The sequence below is a fragment of the Opisthocomus hoazin genome, chromosome 8 (assembly GCF_030867145.1).
Source record: "Opisthocomus hoazin isolate bOpiHoa1 chromosome 8, bOpiHoa1.hap1, whole genome shotgun sequence".
Lineage (NCBI taxonomy): Eukaryota > Metazoa > Chordata > Aves > Opisthocomiformes > Opisthocomidae > Opisthocomus > Opisthocomus hoazin.
The window spans coordinates 13090496-13109006 of NC_134421.1; the positions used below are offsets into that span (position 1 = coordinate 13090496).

Here is an 18511-nt window from a genome sequence, read left to right on the forward strand (position 1 = left end):
CGGATATATGCAGACAAAGCACCCCAACATTTTGAATGTAATTTTTAACTGTCCAGTATTGCACATGGGTATTTTCCCCCTTTGGGGGAATTGGCTTTTTAAAGCAGCAGCTGAGACCAAGGGGAATATATGAGGCCTGAGGGGAAAAAGAAATCTTTACAAAATCTCAGGCTAAGCCTCTGCTTTCGGGCACTATTACTGAAAATGTGAATCCTTGACTTTAATCCTCCCTACCCTACCCGGTTGTTCTGGAGGATGATTGAGCTATATGCTCTTCTGTATAAGGTGATGCCTTATTGCAATCAAAAGCCTCATGGAGATACATAGTCTTTCTATCTGCTGGTATGTCATTGGGCTATTTTTCCCTCACAGGATGAGAATGTACCAGGAACAACAGGTCTCCAAGAAATGCATCAGGAGGCCTAAAACATAGTGTACAATGAAGGAAGGTATCCTGTTGAAATGAAGCCTTCTGTTTCTAATTAGGAGATTAGTTAGTTGCTGGGCTCTGCAGCTCTGGAAAAGCCGTGGGCAGCAGCTGCAATGCCCTGGGAAGGACTGTAATAGCCACCGCGATGCTCAGGAACCAGCCTGTGGCAAGCTACGTGTGTTCTCTGAAGTGAAATGTCGCGTGGACCCTGCTGAGCTTGTCCTTGAGGCCAGCTCCCATGCCAGCCTTGCTGTGCTCAGTGAGACCGCCACAGATGTACTGTACAGATGGTGACCCCAGGGAGGCCGTCTCCTAAACGCTCATCCAGATGCCTGAGCCAGCAGCACTGTGCAGTGAACGCAGCGTCCTGCGGTCACCGAGGCTGTGGAGCCAGCTTCTCCCCTGGTCTCTTTTTAGAAGAAAACATCCGTATAAACCTAATGCTCTCCTTCCTCGCCGCAGGACTTTGGAAAAGGCAGAGCAGCACCTGCCACCCTGCAGCTCCGTGCCTGCTGGGGTGGGAGCTGGGTGGTGTGGGGCCACCACCTGGGGCAAGCCTGTGGCTTGCAACTGCTCTCTGCTCATCTGTGAGTAAAAAACCCACCTCCGTCACGCACCTTTGTTAAAAATGCACGGGTTATGGCATTGTAAGCAAGAAATCAGCGCATTTCCGTCCGAGTACGGTAAGTGTCTTTTGCTTTTGTGGTAGCTCCTCTAAGGTTGAATTGGCATGACTGGTGATGACTGGAGTGTAGAAGGAGAGCCGGAAGCAGACGATTTCTCAACCACAAAGTAGCAAGTGGCTTTGGCGTGGCTTTTAGCACAGCACAGAGTTAAGCTGGTTTCTTCTGAAGCTTTCCTAGAAAAACCTTGAATGCATTCTCCAGTTTGTCTCTTGGCTAGAAGGAGTACAGGAGATGTTTGTTTGAGCTTGCACAGAGGTTAGTTTGGTTTCTTTCCCCTTGTCAGCAAACGGGACAGTGCTTTTGTTCCCAGGCAGTTTTTAATTTTTAAAGCTGATGAGTGTCTCACTTTGACAGAGTGTTAAACATTTAAATGCGCCGGTGGGGTGCCTTCTTCATATCAAACTCATATGGCTCATCTGCAGAAATAACCCCCAAAATAAACTGAAAACAATTCTCTTCATATGCAGAAAACTCAGCCAAAAAAACTTTCTTCCTTCTGTGATCAAAGCAGGAACCATGTAGTTTGGTTTGTGCAATGGTGTTAGATTTTAGTTCCTCCCTGTATCATAGCTTCAGTCAGTTGTCAGCCAAGAGATATGTTTGGATTTTTCATCTCCATGTGGATTTGTGGGAACGCGCACTAGGAGACCAGATCAACATTGTAATAGTGCCTGCATTGATCTAACGCAGTGTTTATGTGGACTCCAGCCATCATTCATTTCTTCTCCAGCATCCAGAGGCTATAATGGATTATTTTATACAATAATCATGATAGTACTTAGCTGTTGTCTAGCATTTGCAAGGCATTTTATGAAGAAGGTCAATATAATTATCTCCATTTCACAGCTGGAAAATAAAGGCACAGAGACACGAAGTGATTTGTCCAGGTCCGTGAGCGCGATGGCAGCGATGGGACTAGGGAGAGGATCCGGGTCCCTGCAGGCCTGGAGCAGGGCTCTGGCTGGCATGTCCTGGCCATGCCGCTAAACTGAGCCCTCTCTTTTCCACCCAGGTAGGACAGTGCAGGGTCAGCCCCCCGCGGCTCCGGGATCAATGCCCACCCTGGAGATCCATGCCCTGGGAAGGGGTATGTCACCAAGAGCGTGTGGCTGCTGAAGGATACAGCCCACATGGTTTTCCAGAAAAACCAGCTGGTCTTTCCTTTGGTCCCTGCAATGACTACGCGGAGGTGGGCACCAAAGGGAACCGTCTGTGTCTTCCCTCGCTCAGTTGTCTTTTCTTGTTGGGAAATCCCGTCACTGAGATCTGACTGGAGCCTTACTGGTGTCTGAGATATCTGCCCTGGCAGCTGCTTTCTCCACTGACTCACTGCATCTTCATGTCTCCTGCAGATGCTTCCTCCAGTAGCCCGAGGAAATGGGTCTCATCCTTCCTCACCCCCTCTCTCATCAGGTCTGAGGGGGTTTGGGAGCCTAGCGTGGACACCTGTGACAACTCCATCCCTCCCAGCCGATCTGTAGCTCCCTGATGAGGTGCAGGAATACAGGTGCTTCCTAACGTTAAGCTGGAATTAAGATCTGAACCCAGACGAAGTCACAGTCACTGCAGAGCTTCTGTGCTTGGGGTAACAGACTTCGCACATTCCGAGTCTGTGAGGAGCTTATTTTATTGCTTTAAACTCAGCTAAAAAGAGCAATAAAAATCAGAAAATTAGTCTTTAATAGGGCCTAAACCATCTGTCCTTACAAACTGGGCCCACCTAGCTTTTGCCCTGTTTGCAGTGTACGCACAACAGCTGCTTATGGGCACTTCCCTGCGCACCGGGGACAGGAGCAGGGGCTATGAGTCTCATTAGCTTTGCCCTTCTGCAGGCCTTGTAGCTACAGGATAAAACACTCAGTGTGTGTGTGCTTAACCCACACGTCCTCCCGGGCCGGGGTGGACTGCGGTCCTGTGTTTACCCTCTCCTTCAGCACCCAGCAGCTCTCGAGCGCGAGCCATTCCCAGCACCCGATTCGGGTACTGCAAACGTTCTTTTCCCTTTGCAGCTGACGTCAGCGTATACCCGGCATCAAGGTATATCGTGATATCCAACAGGGGACTCTGGAAGGAGAAAAAGTTGCTTTTTTGGAAAGGTGTTTTGGCAGGTTTCTAAATGAGCTACAGGTCATTTGAGAGCTTGTGACGTGAAGCAGGAACGGCTTGCAGCCCTTCCGCCCTGCTTTTGCGGTGCTTGCTTCCCCAGCCTTTAGGCATCTGCAAAGGCAAGAAATACTTAAAATTACAAAAATTGGAAGAGGCTGTTTGGTAGCTCATATTTCTTAAAGTACATGAGACTCCAGTAGGTTGCTGGGTGGATAAAGTGGATAAAGCATAATCCCTGTGCAGACCATAAATAGTTTGTCTACTCCCAGCAATGGGAGGGGGAGAGAGTGGAGAAAGTGGGGATTACGGATCAATTAGGGGGAGAGATTTCCCACAAATCTTTTATGATTTACTCACACCTTCACCATGTGTGAAATCAGGGCTCTACAATAACTTTCCAATTCCTGAAAACACAGTTACTGGGTTCAGAAGCTGCAGCAGGTTCGTGGGAGATGTCTGCTCCTGCATGGAGCCCACTGCCCTTGCTAGGTGAGTCCTCAATTTTATTAAACAGGTCATAACCTTGTGCAGCTGCATTCCCCAAAGCGGACAGCTGGCCTTTCCCTGTACCCTCCATTTCCGAGTCACCAGGGTACCTATGCTGGACCGCGCTCTGCCACGTCGGGGCCCCATGGGATGATGAAACAGGTGGTGAAACACACCCTGTGACGGGGTTGGGAAATGTCAGTTCTCATCCCCTGGTGCTCTCTGCTGTTACTCTTAAAAAAATTACTATTCATCTTCCAAAAAAAAAAAAGAGCTTTTCATAATATATTGCTATATTTACAATTTACTTTTTAAATTTTTTTTTTTAATGCAAACTTCTTGCAAGAGTGCTCCCTTGTCTCTTCCGTGTATCAAGACATAGTTTGTTGTTGAACCTGGTAGACTGCAGTGATGTAATATCGCTCTGCAAGGAAAAGCGCTGACAGCAATATGAGCTTTTCTGGAGTTAGTTCTTATTAGGTTTGAGGGGTTTTTTGTTTTTGTTTTTTTTTCTAATTTATTTATGGGCATTTCAGCAATACTTTTGGTCAGTCAAGGAAAGAACAGAACACTGTAATGTTAAAAAAAAATGGTTCTTTGATCAGTTTTTGAAGGGAACTATGAGGAAAACATGTGAAAGAAGTTGCAAGTGCTAGGACAAAGGAAAGGGAATGGCACAATACTGCTCGGTTCCTGAAATGTTATCTTATGCCAGAGTGTCTAGTTTTTGTTTCCTTATTTTTAAGGGATGAATTATTGGCAGGAAAAGACGCCTTCATATTAAAATGACTTCTTTTGTGTGCTTTTCTAGTGGTTTGCCTAGAAATAGAAAGCTCTTACTTAATATCAGGGAATTGTATTAGTCGCTTATCTTAATTATGCTTTGTAATTGTGTAGGCTGACAGCTCACTAATGCCTTCCCCAGTTATTGGGGGGGGAGGGGATAAAAACCCTTGCCTGCTTAAATGAGAAAGGAGTGAGGTTGGGAACCTGTGTGCAAAGCCCCTTCTTCTGGAACTGGGCCGGAAGGCGGTGGTGGAAGAGCTGCTCCCCACTGAGACGCCACCAGCTGACCCGTAGCCTGGGGCTCCCCGTTTTGCTGCCCGCCCGCCCACGAGTCAGTGTGGGACCCAGCGAGCTCTGCAAAGCACGGGAAGGCGGCAGGAGATGCAGGGCGCGGGACCTCAGCCGTGGCGGCGTGCGTGGTGGGGATAGGAGCCTGCGGTGTAGAAGAGATCTCCTACACTGATGGCAAGGTGGTTTGTCTATCTGCAAATGCCCTCTTAAAAAAAAAAAAGGCACTAGGTGGGGAAACTGAGAAAGTCTTTACTTGGGACTTTCCTTCATCAAATAGCACTCTCTGGGAACAGGCTTGACTGACATCATGATTTTTTAGTAGCAGAATGTAAGTAAGCCCTAAGTACTGCCGAGAGGCAGAGGTGTGAATGGATTTTAAGACAACCTTCTGTCGCCGGTCCTTTTCCCCCCCCCCCCCCCCCTTTGTTCTTAACAGAAATCCCCATGAGTGGGGAAAGTGGAGAGCACGGCTCACATCCTTCTCCCACCCTTCCCTCTGCGTGTTTGTCAGAGGGAAAGGTCATATTGTAGAACCTGTACCTCCTAAAATTGCATTTAAAACTATGTGCAGACTACAGTACCGTGAAAAATCATATTTAAAACCCCCCAGGTACTTCTTTTAAAATCAGGACTGACTTTTAAGTTGCAAACAAGGACTAGCGAATAGAACCCCGCAGGAGAGAGCAGACGCACTGCGTGGCACACCGGGTGCGGGTGAGCACCAGACCCAGCTGGTCACCTCCTCGCAGCCCCGGGACGCAGCGAGTGTGGCTGCCGAACTGCGGGGCCGAGCCCCTGCAAGCAGCCAACAAGCCTTTGAGCACTCCGCTCCTTGAGGAGACAAAGCTGTTGTTCCTGAGCTGCCAGGTGGAAAGAGGATTTCAGTGGTGACAGATACACAGAGAGAAGCAATTACTTAAAACAGTAGAGTAACTTAAATCATTTTTACGCTGGACATTCTCCCAAGTGAAGAGTAAAGGGCTGGCTAACTTGACAGCCACTGCTGAGCTCAAGCATGTTTGTCGCTTTAGATTTCACCTTTAAATTGTTTTCTCACATACCCATGCATATACCCCTGGAGCAGGTTTGTTGTGTCTTGGGTGGGAATGGAAATTACTGCTGGCTGAACAGAGTCTTTCCTTGTCTCTGTCCTCCGGGAAGCTGCTATTCCTGTTTCTCTCAGTTCTGGTCAAAATGTGGTATGTATGTATAATCTCACTGCACATTAAGCATGCAAACGCTATTATGCCTTTTGGAGCGGTACAGCAAATTGTGAGAAGCACCTTCATCTGCTGGCTGGGGGCTAACTGCATATGGATTCTGCTTGGCTCTATAGATGCTTTTAGTACAGCCTAAGCTAAAATGAGACAGAGATGCCAGTCCAGTCCACTACAAAAGTCTGGGACCATCTTTTTATTCTTTACGTTTCTAGCAAAGAAAAGGTTAGGTTAGATTTTAGGAAGGCTGTTTCAAGCACTAAGATTATTTGGACTCGGAAGCAGACCACCCAAGGAAGATGCAGAGCCTTTGTCATGGATAGTTTTATAAAAACAAGAGATGAAAACCTGTCAGGATTCATGTAGAGGTTGTGGTCGATCCTTCCTTAGAACAAGATCCAGTATCTTGTAAAGATGCCAAGTACTGCTGCGTTGGCTGTGCAGGCCTCTGAACCAAGCTGCACTTGCAAACTGGTGGCAATGCCCTCAGCTGGTGTGGGAGTAAGGGCTTAAACCGAAGGACCGCCTTGGGGGCTCTGGTCCCCTCTCTGCAGCGCAGTATCTTGTCTCACACAGCTGCCAACAGCAGGCACACGAGGAACCAAGTGATTACGAAGTCCTCCTTCCCCTGGCATAACCTCCCTGTTTCTGGCAAACAGCTGTTGAGAAACTTTCTGAGATGAAGACTGCATGTGCATCATCGTGTTTAATAGTTACCAGTGGCTTTAGCCTCCAGGAACTTGTCAGATCTCTTTCTGAAATGATTTATGCTCTTGGCTTCCAACTTGTACCCTGGCCATAGGCTCCACAGCTTCATTGTATGCAGTAAGATTTGGTTTTGGCTGGCACTTTCTCTGAGTATCCCCGGTTAGTGGCTCCTGAGAAATCCCAAGTATCATGGTTTAACCCCAGCTGGCAACTGAGCACCACCCAGCCGCTCGCTTACTCCTCTCCCTCAGCGGGATGGGGGAGAGTCACAAGAGTAAAAGAGAAAACTGGTGGGTTGAGACAAAGACAGTTTAATAGACAAAGCAAAAGCTGCGTGTGCAAGCAAAGCAAAACACGGAATTCGTTCACTGCGTCCCACCAGCGGGCAGGTGTTCAGCCATCCCCAGGACAGCAGGGCTCCATCGTGCGTAACAGTTACTTGGGAAGATAAATGCCGCCAGTCCCAATGTTCCCCCCTTTCTTCTTCTCCCCCCTGCTTTCTCTGCCGAGCATGATGCCATGCGGTGTGGGATGTCCCTGTGGTCAGTCGGGGTCAGCTGTCCCAGCTGTGCCCCCTCCCAGCTTTCTGTGCACCCCCAGCCCCCTCGCTGCTGGGGTGGGATGAGGAGCAGGAAAGGCCTTGACTATGAGCACTGCTCAGCAATAAGAAAAACTTCTCTGTATTATCAACACTGATTCCAGCACAAATCAATCTCGTAGCCCCGTACCAGCTACTGTGAAGAAAATTAACTCGACCCCAGCCAAAACCAGCACACCAGGTAATCCCTCCCCCCCACACCAGGCACGAGTCCACACATCTCTAACTGACCTCCACCCTCAGCCCGCGGGAAGGGCTTTGAGCTCAGTGGGAAGCAGGAGCTGTTGCATTTGCAGAGCAGAGGAGCACAGCCGGGCAGCTGCCCCTGCCTAAGCAGCAGTCGGCCGAAATTCGGGGGCAGCCCTTTTCCCTAGCATCCGCAAGAGGAGCAACTGATCAGCTGAACCTTGCCTCTCCATGGGGCGATAGCTCCTGCTGAGGCCTCGCCGGCGGTCAGCTAGCTGCTGAAATCAGCAGGATGGAGCTGGCTGGGGAAAGAGCGGGTGGTGGTGTGGGATCCGGCTGCCGTGTGTCCTTCCCTCGCGCTCAGCCTGGAGGCACCACCAGTGCCTGCCTCCCAGCCGGCGAGCCGGTGGCCTCATTGCGTCACTCATCCCCACTCCTTTCGGTGTTGTATGCGTTTGAGGAGCAGCACCAGAGTCGTCTCCCTGAGCCTGCTTGTCTGAACAGTTGGCAGCCGTCGCCCAGGGGCCCTGCAGGGACAGTGCTACCTGATGCCAGCGCCGGGTTCTGTCTTTGACGGGCGTCTTCTTCACAGCAGACTGTTCACATGCTGCAGCCCCACAGGCTCCTCTGCCAGGGATGTGCATTTCACGCCTGCTTTACAGGTACAGGATTACAGCCTTGCTTTGTAAATTAACCCCCTGTGATTAGAAACATTAGCACTCCAACTTGCCCAGCATCGTAAGCAAGGCCTTCCCAAGGCTGGCTGCTTGTTCCTAGCAGTCGGAGGTGGCACTGGGAGATCCTGCGAATGCTGCTTTTGATCTGAGCTGTTACTGCAGCGCAGCGCATTGAATTTTGAATACAAAAATTGCAGGGAGTGGCCTGATCCTAGGTACATTCCTGTTCTGCCCAGCAGCCTGTTTGCTGTCCTGCTTTCCCTTACAGTTCTGAAGAAGATGCCATTTGCCGGCAGTTGACTGGGTGGGGAAGGAAAGAATTGTGCTCTTACTGCTCTCCCCACACAAACTCCAGCTTCCCATTCACTTAAGCTTGCCCTGAGCACCTTTACAAGATGTGGTTCAATTTCCCTCTTTCAGAGTTTTTGCTGGCACTTATCACACTGGAATGGTACTTAATCAGTCCCCGCCTGAATTCTCTGTGAGGATAATTGATCTCCAAGTCTCCAACAAGCTGAAAATTGTTCCCCCCCACTCAGCCTTTGACACATACAGGGACTCTCTTTTCTGAAGTAGATGTTTTTGCCTTAATAAGCAAATGATCCCCGCTGTGAGGCTGCGGGGTGGGCGCAGCCGCAGACACCTGCCTTTCAGCCCAGGCAGGAGAGGCGTGGTGCCCTTGCTGGATTAAAGCTGAGGACTGTCTCCGGAGCTCACCCCATGCGGGCAGTGGACTTGGTGCAGGGCTGTGTTTCCCTCCAAACTGTTTGATCCCATGTTTTCCCAGGGCAGTTTTAAGAACAAAGTCACCCCGTCTCAGGAGCGCTTTCAGATGTCCTTCCAAATCAGGGTGAAGCTCGCTCCCGGGATGCAGCAGCCGGGGTATCCGCACCCAGGCAGGCGAGATTCTTCAGGTGCTGAAGATCACCAGAGATCCAGAATGGCCGCTCTGCACCCATGTGCCCTTTCAATGAGCAGGTAATTAGTCTGCTGAAGCAATGAGTCAGAAGCTCTCCCTGCTCCTTTTGAAAGTTTAAGCCAGCCCGGTGCTGCTGACATGCCTTTGCTGCGTCTGGATGTCGCAACATCTTCCGAACTGGTACCGTGGTTGGAAATCAAACCACCACGTGCGAGGTGATGCACATCTTGCTGCGACTACAAAATCTCTAGCAAAACACAGTATTTTGCTTTCCAAATTAAAACACCCCCCCCACACCTCACTTCTTTTGAACTACAAACTAGCTCTGAGTCAGCAATACGAACGCCTGAGTCTGCATGCAGCCCGAGATGACCGTCCACCTCTCATTTCTCCTGGTTGTCTCAATGTGTGACTAATGCTGTAGCCTAAAAATGATGCTTCAGAGGTCAGCCCCAGCCCTGAAGCACCGTTTTTTACACAGGCTCGTGAACAATCTGCCCGGCTCATTTGTTCCACCCTCCCTGGACATCCCCCTTGTGCCTTGGTGAAGCCGGACAGACCATCTGCTACGAAACTTCCCGAACTTGGGCTTTCCCCGAGTTTGGCCAGCTGTCACATGTGCTCAGCGCGAGCAGTTGTGGCACCTTGGCACTCCACAGAGCCAAGCGAATGGAGCTTGTTAGGAAAATAAATAACACAGGGTTCGGTCCTGGTGGTACTTTCCTTCTGCCAGATGGGAACGTGGATTTTGAACAGCCACTGCACTGAAGTGCTGAAGACACCAGAGGGCTCTACTGCGAGACGCGCAGCTGGATCGCCACAAAGTCCGCAGGATTTCGCTCTCAAGGCACGCTCTCCTTTCCAATGGCGATCCCCCTTCCAAAGACCAGCTGCAGCCGCCAGCGTGGGCCTCAGCTTCTCCCTTGCAGCACGACAAAGATTCCAGCTGAGGTCACTCCCGTCCCCAGCTCTGCTCTTTTTTATCAGGTTATGGATTAGGATTTCTGCGGAAACCTACCGCGCAGAGTGCGTCCTGTGGAAGGCCCGAGGCGATGCTGAGAAACCAGTTTCTGACAGCAGCTGACTTAATTTGGCAGGCATCCCTCCGCTCGCTGTTTTTCGGTGGTGCCATAGTTTTCCCCAACCTGTTTGGCAAACGAGCCAACCTGTAGTCGCGTCCGTGTCTTTCCTGTAGGAAGTTTGTGTTGAAGTGTGGCCAGGCTTCGCTCGCCTGGACGGGGAAATCTCTTACGTGACTCGCCTTGTCTGCTCAGGAATTTTGGCCGCCTCTGTTGGCGTGATAGAGAAATGTGTGTGCTGGGCTTTTATCCTTAAAGGGATAGAATTTCGCTGGTATTTTACACTTAAAAGGATATAACGTTTCTTCAAAACCGAAGCGCACAAGCATATACGTTCTCAGTCTGTTGCCTGGGGTAATAGCCAGGCAACTCCTAACAATGCTAAAGGCTAGATTTAAGACCGAAACACATCAATTGGGGAAAAATTGTCCATGTACTTCACAAGAAACCTTAACGTTCATAGGAAATGCACCGTAATACAAGACAGACGTGGTCAGACCCTTCGCGATGCTTCGGGAGTTAATTTCGAGAATATCTGAGGGCTTCACTGTACGCGCTGTCACGATGTGGCAATCGCTCTTCCTGACTCGGGTGCTGCCTGGCATTCTTACGTGGCAGCTTCTGCTCGGTTTCAGAACGTCTTGGCTGTCTCACGCCGGCTCTTGAGGGTCCCTGGGGTGCCTTTCGTCTCTTCAGAGCACCGTCGGGAAACCGTCGCGGCGCGAACAACCGGCGAGGGCTGGGGTGGGAGGGTGGTGGCGGGCGTTAACGGAGACGGGCTTCGCGCCGGGCCCTTCCCAGCCGGGAGGGACGCGTCAGGCCGCGCTCCTCCCCGAGCCTCGCCCCGCACCGGGCTGGCAGCGGTGCCGCTGGGCCAGCGCCCGCTTACCGGGCGTTCACCCCGCAGCTCCCCCGGACCGCACCGCGGGGACGCGCCGGGACAGCGCCGGCCCCGCCTGCCCCTCGCTGCGCGCTCCTGCGCCCCGCGGAGGGGAGGGGAGGTGCTGCCCGGCGTCGGGCGCCGCCCCATTGGCCGCGGGTGCGGTGCTTTGCATGTCTCCGCCCCCCCGCGCCGCCCCATTGGCAGTGGGCTGCAGGAGCTTTGCATGTCCCCGCCCACCCCCCCCTCCCCGCGCCGCCTGGCCGGCGCTGCGGTGCGGTGCGGTGTCGGGCCGGCAGCGCGGCGCAGTGCAGGAGCCGGAGCCGGGCCGGGAGCGGGGCCGCGGGCAGCACCGCCGCCTCGCTGGTGTCTGGCGGGGCGAGGCGAAGCGAAGCGGCTGGCGGGTCTCTGCGCCCCCCCGCCCCTCACCCCCTTCCCTGCGAGCCGCTCCCCGCCCGGGTCCCGCGGGTGCAGCATGAAGTGCGGCGATGGCCCGGCGCGGTAAGACGGCGGTGAGGACGCTGGAAGACCTGACGCTGGACTCTGGGTATGGTGGCGCGGCGGACTCGGTGCGCTCCTCCAACTTGTCGCTGTGCTGCTCGGATTCGCACCCCGCGTACCCCTATGGAGGAAGCTGCTGGCCGCACCTAACTGACTCCATGCACAGTCGGCACAACAGCTTCGACACCGTCAACACCGTCCTAGCGGAAGACTCCGAGGTGCTGGACTGCGCCGGGCAGCAGTGCTCCCGGCTCCTGCCCGACCTTGAGGAGGTCCCCTGGAGCCTGGAGGAGGTGGAGGCCCTGCTGCTGCCGCCGCCGCGCCGGGAGCCGCGGGCGCCGGGCCCCCCCCCCTCCCTCCGCGTCCTCCGGCCCCGGGAGCCGGGATGCGGCGGCGCGGCTCTCGACGCTGGTGAGCCGGGCGCTGGTGCGGATCGCCCGGGAGGCTCAGCGGCTGAGCCTGCGCTTCGCCAAGTGCACGAAGCACGAGGTGCGGAGCGCCATGGAGATCGTCCTGGGCTGGACGCTGTCGGCCCGCTGCACGGCGGCCGCCCTCGGAGCCCTCTCCCTCTACAACATGAGCGGCAGCGGCGGCGACCGCTTCAGCCGCGGGAAGTCGGCGCGGTGCGGGCTGGCCTTCTCCGTCGGCAAGTTCTACCGGTGGATGGTGGACAGCCGCGTCGCCCTGCGCATCCACGAGCACGCCGCCATCTACCTCACCGCCGGCACCGAGAGCCTCTTCCGCGACATCCACGCCCGGGTGATGGCCGGACCCCCCGCCGCCGCCCCGCTCCCGCCGCCCGGCCGCCCGCCCCCCCCCGCCGCCGCCGCCCCGGCCGAGAAGGAGAAGGAGGGCGGCGAGGGGCCCCGGTTCACCCTGGAAGCGCTGGAGCAGACGGTCAGCAACGACCCCGAGCTCTGGGGCTTGCTGCAGCCCTACCAGCACCTCATCTGCGGCAAGAACGCCAGCGGTGAGTGCGGCCGCGGGGCCGGGCCGGCCGGCGACCACCGCCTGTTGCTGCCCCCCGCGTCGAGCCTGGCCGTGTCGGGGCTGTCGGCGGGGGCTGGGCGATCGGTTTTTTTCCCCGGGACGCGGGGAAAGCGCGGCGGGGGGCGGGCGAGCGAGGCCGAAGTTTGCCGGGTGCGCGGCGGCTTGGCCGGGGGCTGCGTGGCTGGCGCCGAGGTGCGGTCTGGCTGGGCGGGCTGCGGGCGGGTTGCGGCTTGCTCTCCCGGAGCCCGGCACCGGTGATGCGTCAGCTTCCTGGGGGTTTGGGGGTGTTTTTTCCCCGTTTGTCTTTTATAAAACCAAGAGTCCGGTATTTTTAAGAAGTTACTTTTCGGTAGAGCGGGGTCCCGGAGCCCGCGTTTCTCGTTTCGGCTCCCTCCGTCTGTCGGGGAAGGGGGAGCGGGACGAGCCGCGTCTCGGGGAACCCGAGTTAGAATCGGGTGGTTTTCTCCTGCCTCAGAGCCTGCAGTGGCACATGCAGACGCTTTTATTCAGCTTAGAAACAAAGTACCTGTCAAGCTGACATGCAAATACCGGGGGGGGGGGGGGGAGGAACTGGGAGAACAAGGATAACTGGAAGCCCAGATCAGGTCTCCAGATAAGCCCTGCTCAGCTGTTACAGCCGCAGAGGGTGCGTTACAGCTATTGTGTTAAGGCACCTTCTCTCCCAGAAGAGACCCAAAGGAGAGTGCCAAGCAGCAGCGAAAGAAAGGGGCAAATCCTCCTCCTCTTCCTGCTCCTCCTCGGTGTAGACAGATGCTGCTCCGTTATATTCCTCCGGCTCTTGCACTCCGGGCGTGGATGTCGTCCCCAGAGGCTCCGCTGGACGTCCCCTCGGAAGGCGCCCACCATCAGGGCCGCGGTTCCGGGACCAGGGCCCTTGGCTCTCGCACGGCCACTGATGCCATGAAAAGCTGGAGCTGAAGACCCAATAGTCAGAATCACCACCGGGGGTGTCACCGCCACGGGGGTGCCGCCGTGGGTTTCTGCCTCTGGTCCCAGTTCTGTGCCCGCGGGTTTCGGGTGGCACCGGGTTGCCTTTTGGGCATCGCAGCACTGGCTGTGCAGGCTCCTGCCGAGCCTTTCATTTTGTTTTGCGGCTCTCCCCAACTCCCTCTGTATCAGCTCGGTGGATTTAAATGAACTTCATTCTGACCCTCATTTATCTCCCTGCCGGGGGCACAATTCGGAGTTCTCATCTCCATTTTGTCGTAGCTTGACGTGGCACAAATTTTCTTGGTTGCTCGGTCCTGTCTCGAGCAAATGGCGTTTTTCTGAGATGTTCAAATCAGACCCTAGCAAGTTGTCCATTTTGTTTTACCTCTCTCCCTGTGTCGTTGTGCTTTCTGTGCAAATGACTGTGATGTTGTTTTGCTCTTTAGTGTCTTATAATACATAGTTTGGCATCCTGCTGTAGATGTTTAGGGTTACAGGTGCGAACAAGAGTCAGGCCTTCTTATAATGAAAGCCATTTTTTATTGCTGTTTACATTTGCTTAGATTTAATCCAAGGACGCGTTGCACGCTCTTAAGTACTTTCATGGCAACTAAAACAGCCATTATAAACCATTAAACGCATCAGCCTGTTTCTTCACCAGTGAGATATGTATCTGTTTATATAGCCCTCACCATTTTGATGTCTGAGTGCTCCATGGTCGGTTGCAAATGTTGCCTTCTCAGGCACTTAAAAGGTGGGGAAATCTGATGTGCAGGATTATTTGACCTGCTCGAAACTGCTTGGGCAATCTGTGGCAGGAGGCCAGGGCTGCTGGAACCTACATCTCTATATAGTGGCATAGCCACAAGTTCATGCTTCCTCTGTACTCAGTACTTGAAATGCCATGATGAAGCAACTTAACAGGTAGCAGGCTTCTCACATCTCTCTGCGCTGCTCCGGGAGAAGAGACAGGGCTTGTACTCCAGAGATGCGATAAATCAGGGTGCCATTCTCCAGCTGGGTGGCGTGTGGACACACAGGGACTGAAATCGGTGGATTTGGTCCATCGGACGTGGATGAGAAGTGGTGGCTGGGTCCTTTCTGGAGGTACCATGGCCGATAGGATTTGAGTGAAGGGGGAAATGGTGCAAAAGCTGAGCCCCTAGCAGCACCTTTTCTGCAGGCAGTTTTTTGGGGGGAGAGGCAGCATCTCTCTGGCAGGCAAATGTCAAACCGTTACAAATTTTCCAGGCTGAATTTAATACCTTGAATTCCATCCAGACAGCAAAACAGGCAACCCGTGACAATCACAGGATGCAAGTATGTGAGGAGCATGGGTTTGTGTGTGATGTAGTCCAAGATTGCTCTTTCACAGTATGTGAACACGAGTGTTGGGGAACATGGTCTGGGGATCTGAGAGACACAAACCAGCCTTTCAGGGCTTCCCCGTCAGCTGTGCAGAGCGTTTAGTGGTTTCAGCTGAGGTTTTTTAGCCTGCTGTCATACCCAGTCATCTTAGAAGCTGCTGAATAAGATCAGTATTGCAAGATAACCTTCTCCTTCCTATAAATGATGGTCATGCGCCTTCAGACAAAGAAGATGTCTGAGCTGGTGCTTTCGGTGGGTGCTTCAGCCTGCTGGGTTTGTCTCGGGTACGTCTGGCCCGAGCTTGGACAGCTGCCTCGACAGGAGCCCGGCTCTCCGACAGCCGCCCGCTCACTCCTCGTGCGGGGTTGAAGGTGGTGGCACAGCTTTGTGCGTTGCAGGCCGCATCTCCCTGATAACCCTCCTGACAGCCTCTTGTGTGGTGCGGGAGCAGGGACGGCAGCGCTGAGAAGGAGACAGCGGTGTGGGGAGCAAGCTTCTGGAGTATGCCAGCAGCTGCTGGCATCTTGGCTGAGCTTAGCACAGTTACTATATCTGAAGGAATAGACCTTAAAAGCACTCTGAGGTAGTATTTCCCCCCCCCGAATTTTAATGGCATGGTTGAATGAAAATTAAAAACTTTACGTTTGGGATTTCACTGGTGCTCAAATGTTTCAATTAGGAGCTCCGTCTGCACAGCACAGTACACATTTTACATCCTGTAACAGTCACACAGAGTATTATTTCCCTTGAAACAGTGGGAGCAAAATATCGTGTTCTCATTGAAAGGCAGTAAAAGCTGACACCTCTGTGGTTTAAGCTATATTATTTTCATTTTGTTACTGTTCATCAAACCCCTACTTTTAGGCTGGATCCGAGAGCTGCTTTGAGATGACTTGGAAGTTTCTCCAGGTCTTGGAGCAAATCACGGGAGTAAGTCCACGTACTTCATTTTCACAGGGGATGCTTGGATGGCGGGTCCAAGTAGCTCAAAGTCACCTACACTGTATTATAAAGGGCCTCTTTTACCAGCTGGAGGAGTGGTGTTAGACAACACTTAGATTAATACAGAGTTTAGAAAACAGATTGCTTTCATTTCAGTCTTGGGGGTCTCCTTATCATGTGTTGCAGGACTCATGGCGGGAAGGGCAGAGGCTGTGAGGGAGATGGCCAGGGAGCTGGGGATCGTGGGGAGGAGGTTTCTGCGGAGCAGCCAGCGCGCACGGCTTGGCCTCGTCTGTTTGTGTACAGCTACTAAAAATAGTTATTTGGAACCCAACTGCATCCCTGTGGTTTCTTCCTATTCTTAATATTATTTAGAGAGGAAGACACAACATCTAGGAAGAAACCCAGGATTAGGTCAGGCTTGGCTGACACGTGTCAGCTAACCTCAGTTTAACCTCAGCTGCTTCCCCTAATCCAGGCAAGCTAGAGGGACTCGAAGCAAATGAGCAATACCGATGTATTAGCACAGCTTAACCAAATCAGTTAATGCTTTTAGGTTCTGATACGTATGTATGCATACGTCTGTGTATAGAGAGACCATACCCTTCCTTTACTGGCGAGTGTACTGTTATCTGTTTGTTACTTCTCTGCTTTTGATTGTAATTGAACCATTCGAGATGCTATTACGGCTTTAGCGGCAATGTAAAAATCAATCTAAAACTTATTTCAGCTAGGATGATAGAGGAATACTTGGGCACAAAATGGAATTTCATGCCTTTTTCCTGGGCTTTTTTAACTGCACTTTCAAGAACATCCTTTCTTCTCCCCATTATATTTCATTCGTATTTTTTGCTAGGGGAAGAAAATTGGAATCCAATTAGAAGTTTCTTACATGCACCTGTATGTCATATGGCGGGGGTCTTTGCTGTTCTGTTCTCCCCATCTGCTCCTTGGCGCTGGAGTCCCTTGCCCAGAGGCTGACATCAGCAGCGGTGCAACAAATGTTGTGTATTTTTGCTCAATTCTCTTACCTGACAGCTTTCCAAGCAAACTTTAAACAAGTTGTGCGTTTGTGCCCTCCCTGGATAGGAGGGAGAGTCACCTGCCCACGGGGCAGAAGGTTGTGCCCAGTCATGGCTTGTGGCCACCGACACTGGTGGGAGCTGGGATGGCTGTGAGGAAACCGTGTTCCTTCCCTGGGGAGGGGGAGCATCGCTTGAACGCTTGGTGTTGGCAGGAGCAGGGCAGACGGATGCTCTGTGTGTGCGCTCCTTGCAGACCTCCGTTGCCTTGTGAGGGCTGAGAAAGAGCAACGGTGGGACTGGGAAGGCGAGACCCAGTGGGAGGTTGCTGTTTGACTGACGGGCTGATGAAGGTTTTGTTTCCCTCTGGACGTTTTTATTCATATATTGTGTTTCGGTTATGAGTGTAACATTAAAGAAAAAAAAAAATCCCAGAGACGGTTATACCAGAAACACACATAATAATCATAAAGATGATGTATGCCAATATGATAATTCCCTTTATCGTGTTGGAAAGTACCTTAATAGCGGTTATAGCGCTGGCCACGCTAGGGAGTTTCAGGGCTCCAGCTATACAGCTTAGTTCCTGAGGCAAACAAGGCTTTGGGCTTACGACTGGGAAATATGGTTGTATATTGCATGTTAGGAGAAGAGCAGCGTAATTTAGCAGTAAACTGGGTTCCTGGCCTTTTTTGCTGCATGGCAACAGGCTTTGCCGAGTGTCTCAGCCCTGCCGTGAGCTGGTGACACGAGGTGTGGGTGAGCGTACGGGCAGCTTCGCACCTTGCCCTGATGCTACTGCAAATGCTCTCTGTTCCGTAGCTGCTCGAAGTGACTTGGAGTGAAAAAGACACCACGTTTAGTGTGTCGGCCTTTGCGCGGTGCGTATCGAACCAAGCTGTCGGCTGTCAGTCAGAGGTCTGCTGCGTTGTCCGGAGTGGTGCGCCAGCTGGGGACTCGTAAAGCCTCAGCCTCTCCTCCCTTGTTCTGGGCAGGGACCAAGTTCTCCTCTCCGAAGCTCGAGGAAAGCTTCAGAGTCTTCCCCCCACCTTACCTCCAGTGAAGGTGTGAAAGGAGGAAGCCGCACTCGATTAGACGACGCCAGAGGAGAAGAGAGCTGTGTGTGCACAGAAATGAAGTCTTCTGCCTGGAGACATTTCCTCTGGCCAATGTGTTGTGCAAAAAGAGCGGGGGCTCCTTTCAGACAGCTCGTCGAAACTAGCAACTTCTACCCAGAATAGCTCTGTTGCTGGCCCAGTAGAGGCTGTACAGAAAAAGCGAGGGGGGATGGATGAGGGAGTTCATCACCAGGACGTGCTCTCTTGCTGCGGGGATGACGAGCAGCAGCGCTGCTGCTCTTTGTGTCCCCAGGCGGGCTGGCTTTCTTCACGCTTGCAGGGCCCGAGGTGGGTGCTTGGAGCCCAGCGGACTGCTCCCGTTACCTCCTTTAACACCGAGTATCAGAATTAGCTGCTGGGCAGAGAAACGAGCAGCTGCTCGGTGTTGTGGGCTGATTTTTTCCAGTGCTCTCACCTCGCAAATCTCTTCATGCTGTGCATCAGTGCCTGCTCACTTTCCCAGTCCTCCTCTCAGTGTCAGGGCTTTGCTGCTGCCTCTCTCCTTCTCCCAGGCTGGGTCGTTGTGCCCAGCCCCGGCAGCAGCGCGTCCTGCCAGTCCCTCCATCCCAG

General features: G+C 52.9%; 1 protein-coding gene across 1 annotated transcript in view; it reads left to right on the forward strand.

Moving 5' to 3' along the window:
- Nucleotides 1–11351: 11351 nt before the first annotated feature.
- Nucleotides 11352–18511, forward strand: part of ABTB3 (ankyrin repeat and BTB domain containing 3) — a 181457-nt gene continuing 174297 nt past the window's right edge. Inside the window, 2 exon segments of the mRNA XM_075428358.1 lie at nt 11352–11909; nt 11911–12520. Coding sequence (XP_075284473.1) covers nt 11538–11909; nt 11911–12520 — 982 coding nt within the window. The 5' untranslated portion in view covers nt 11352–11537.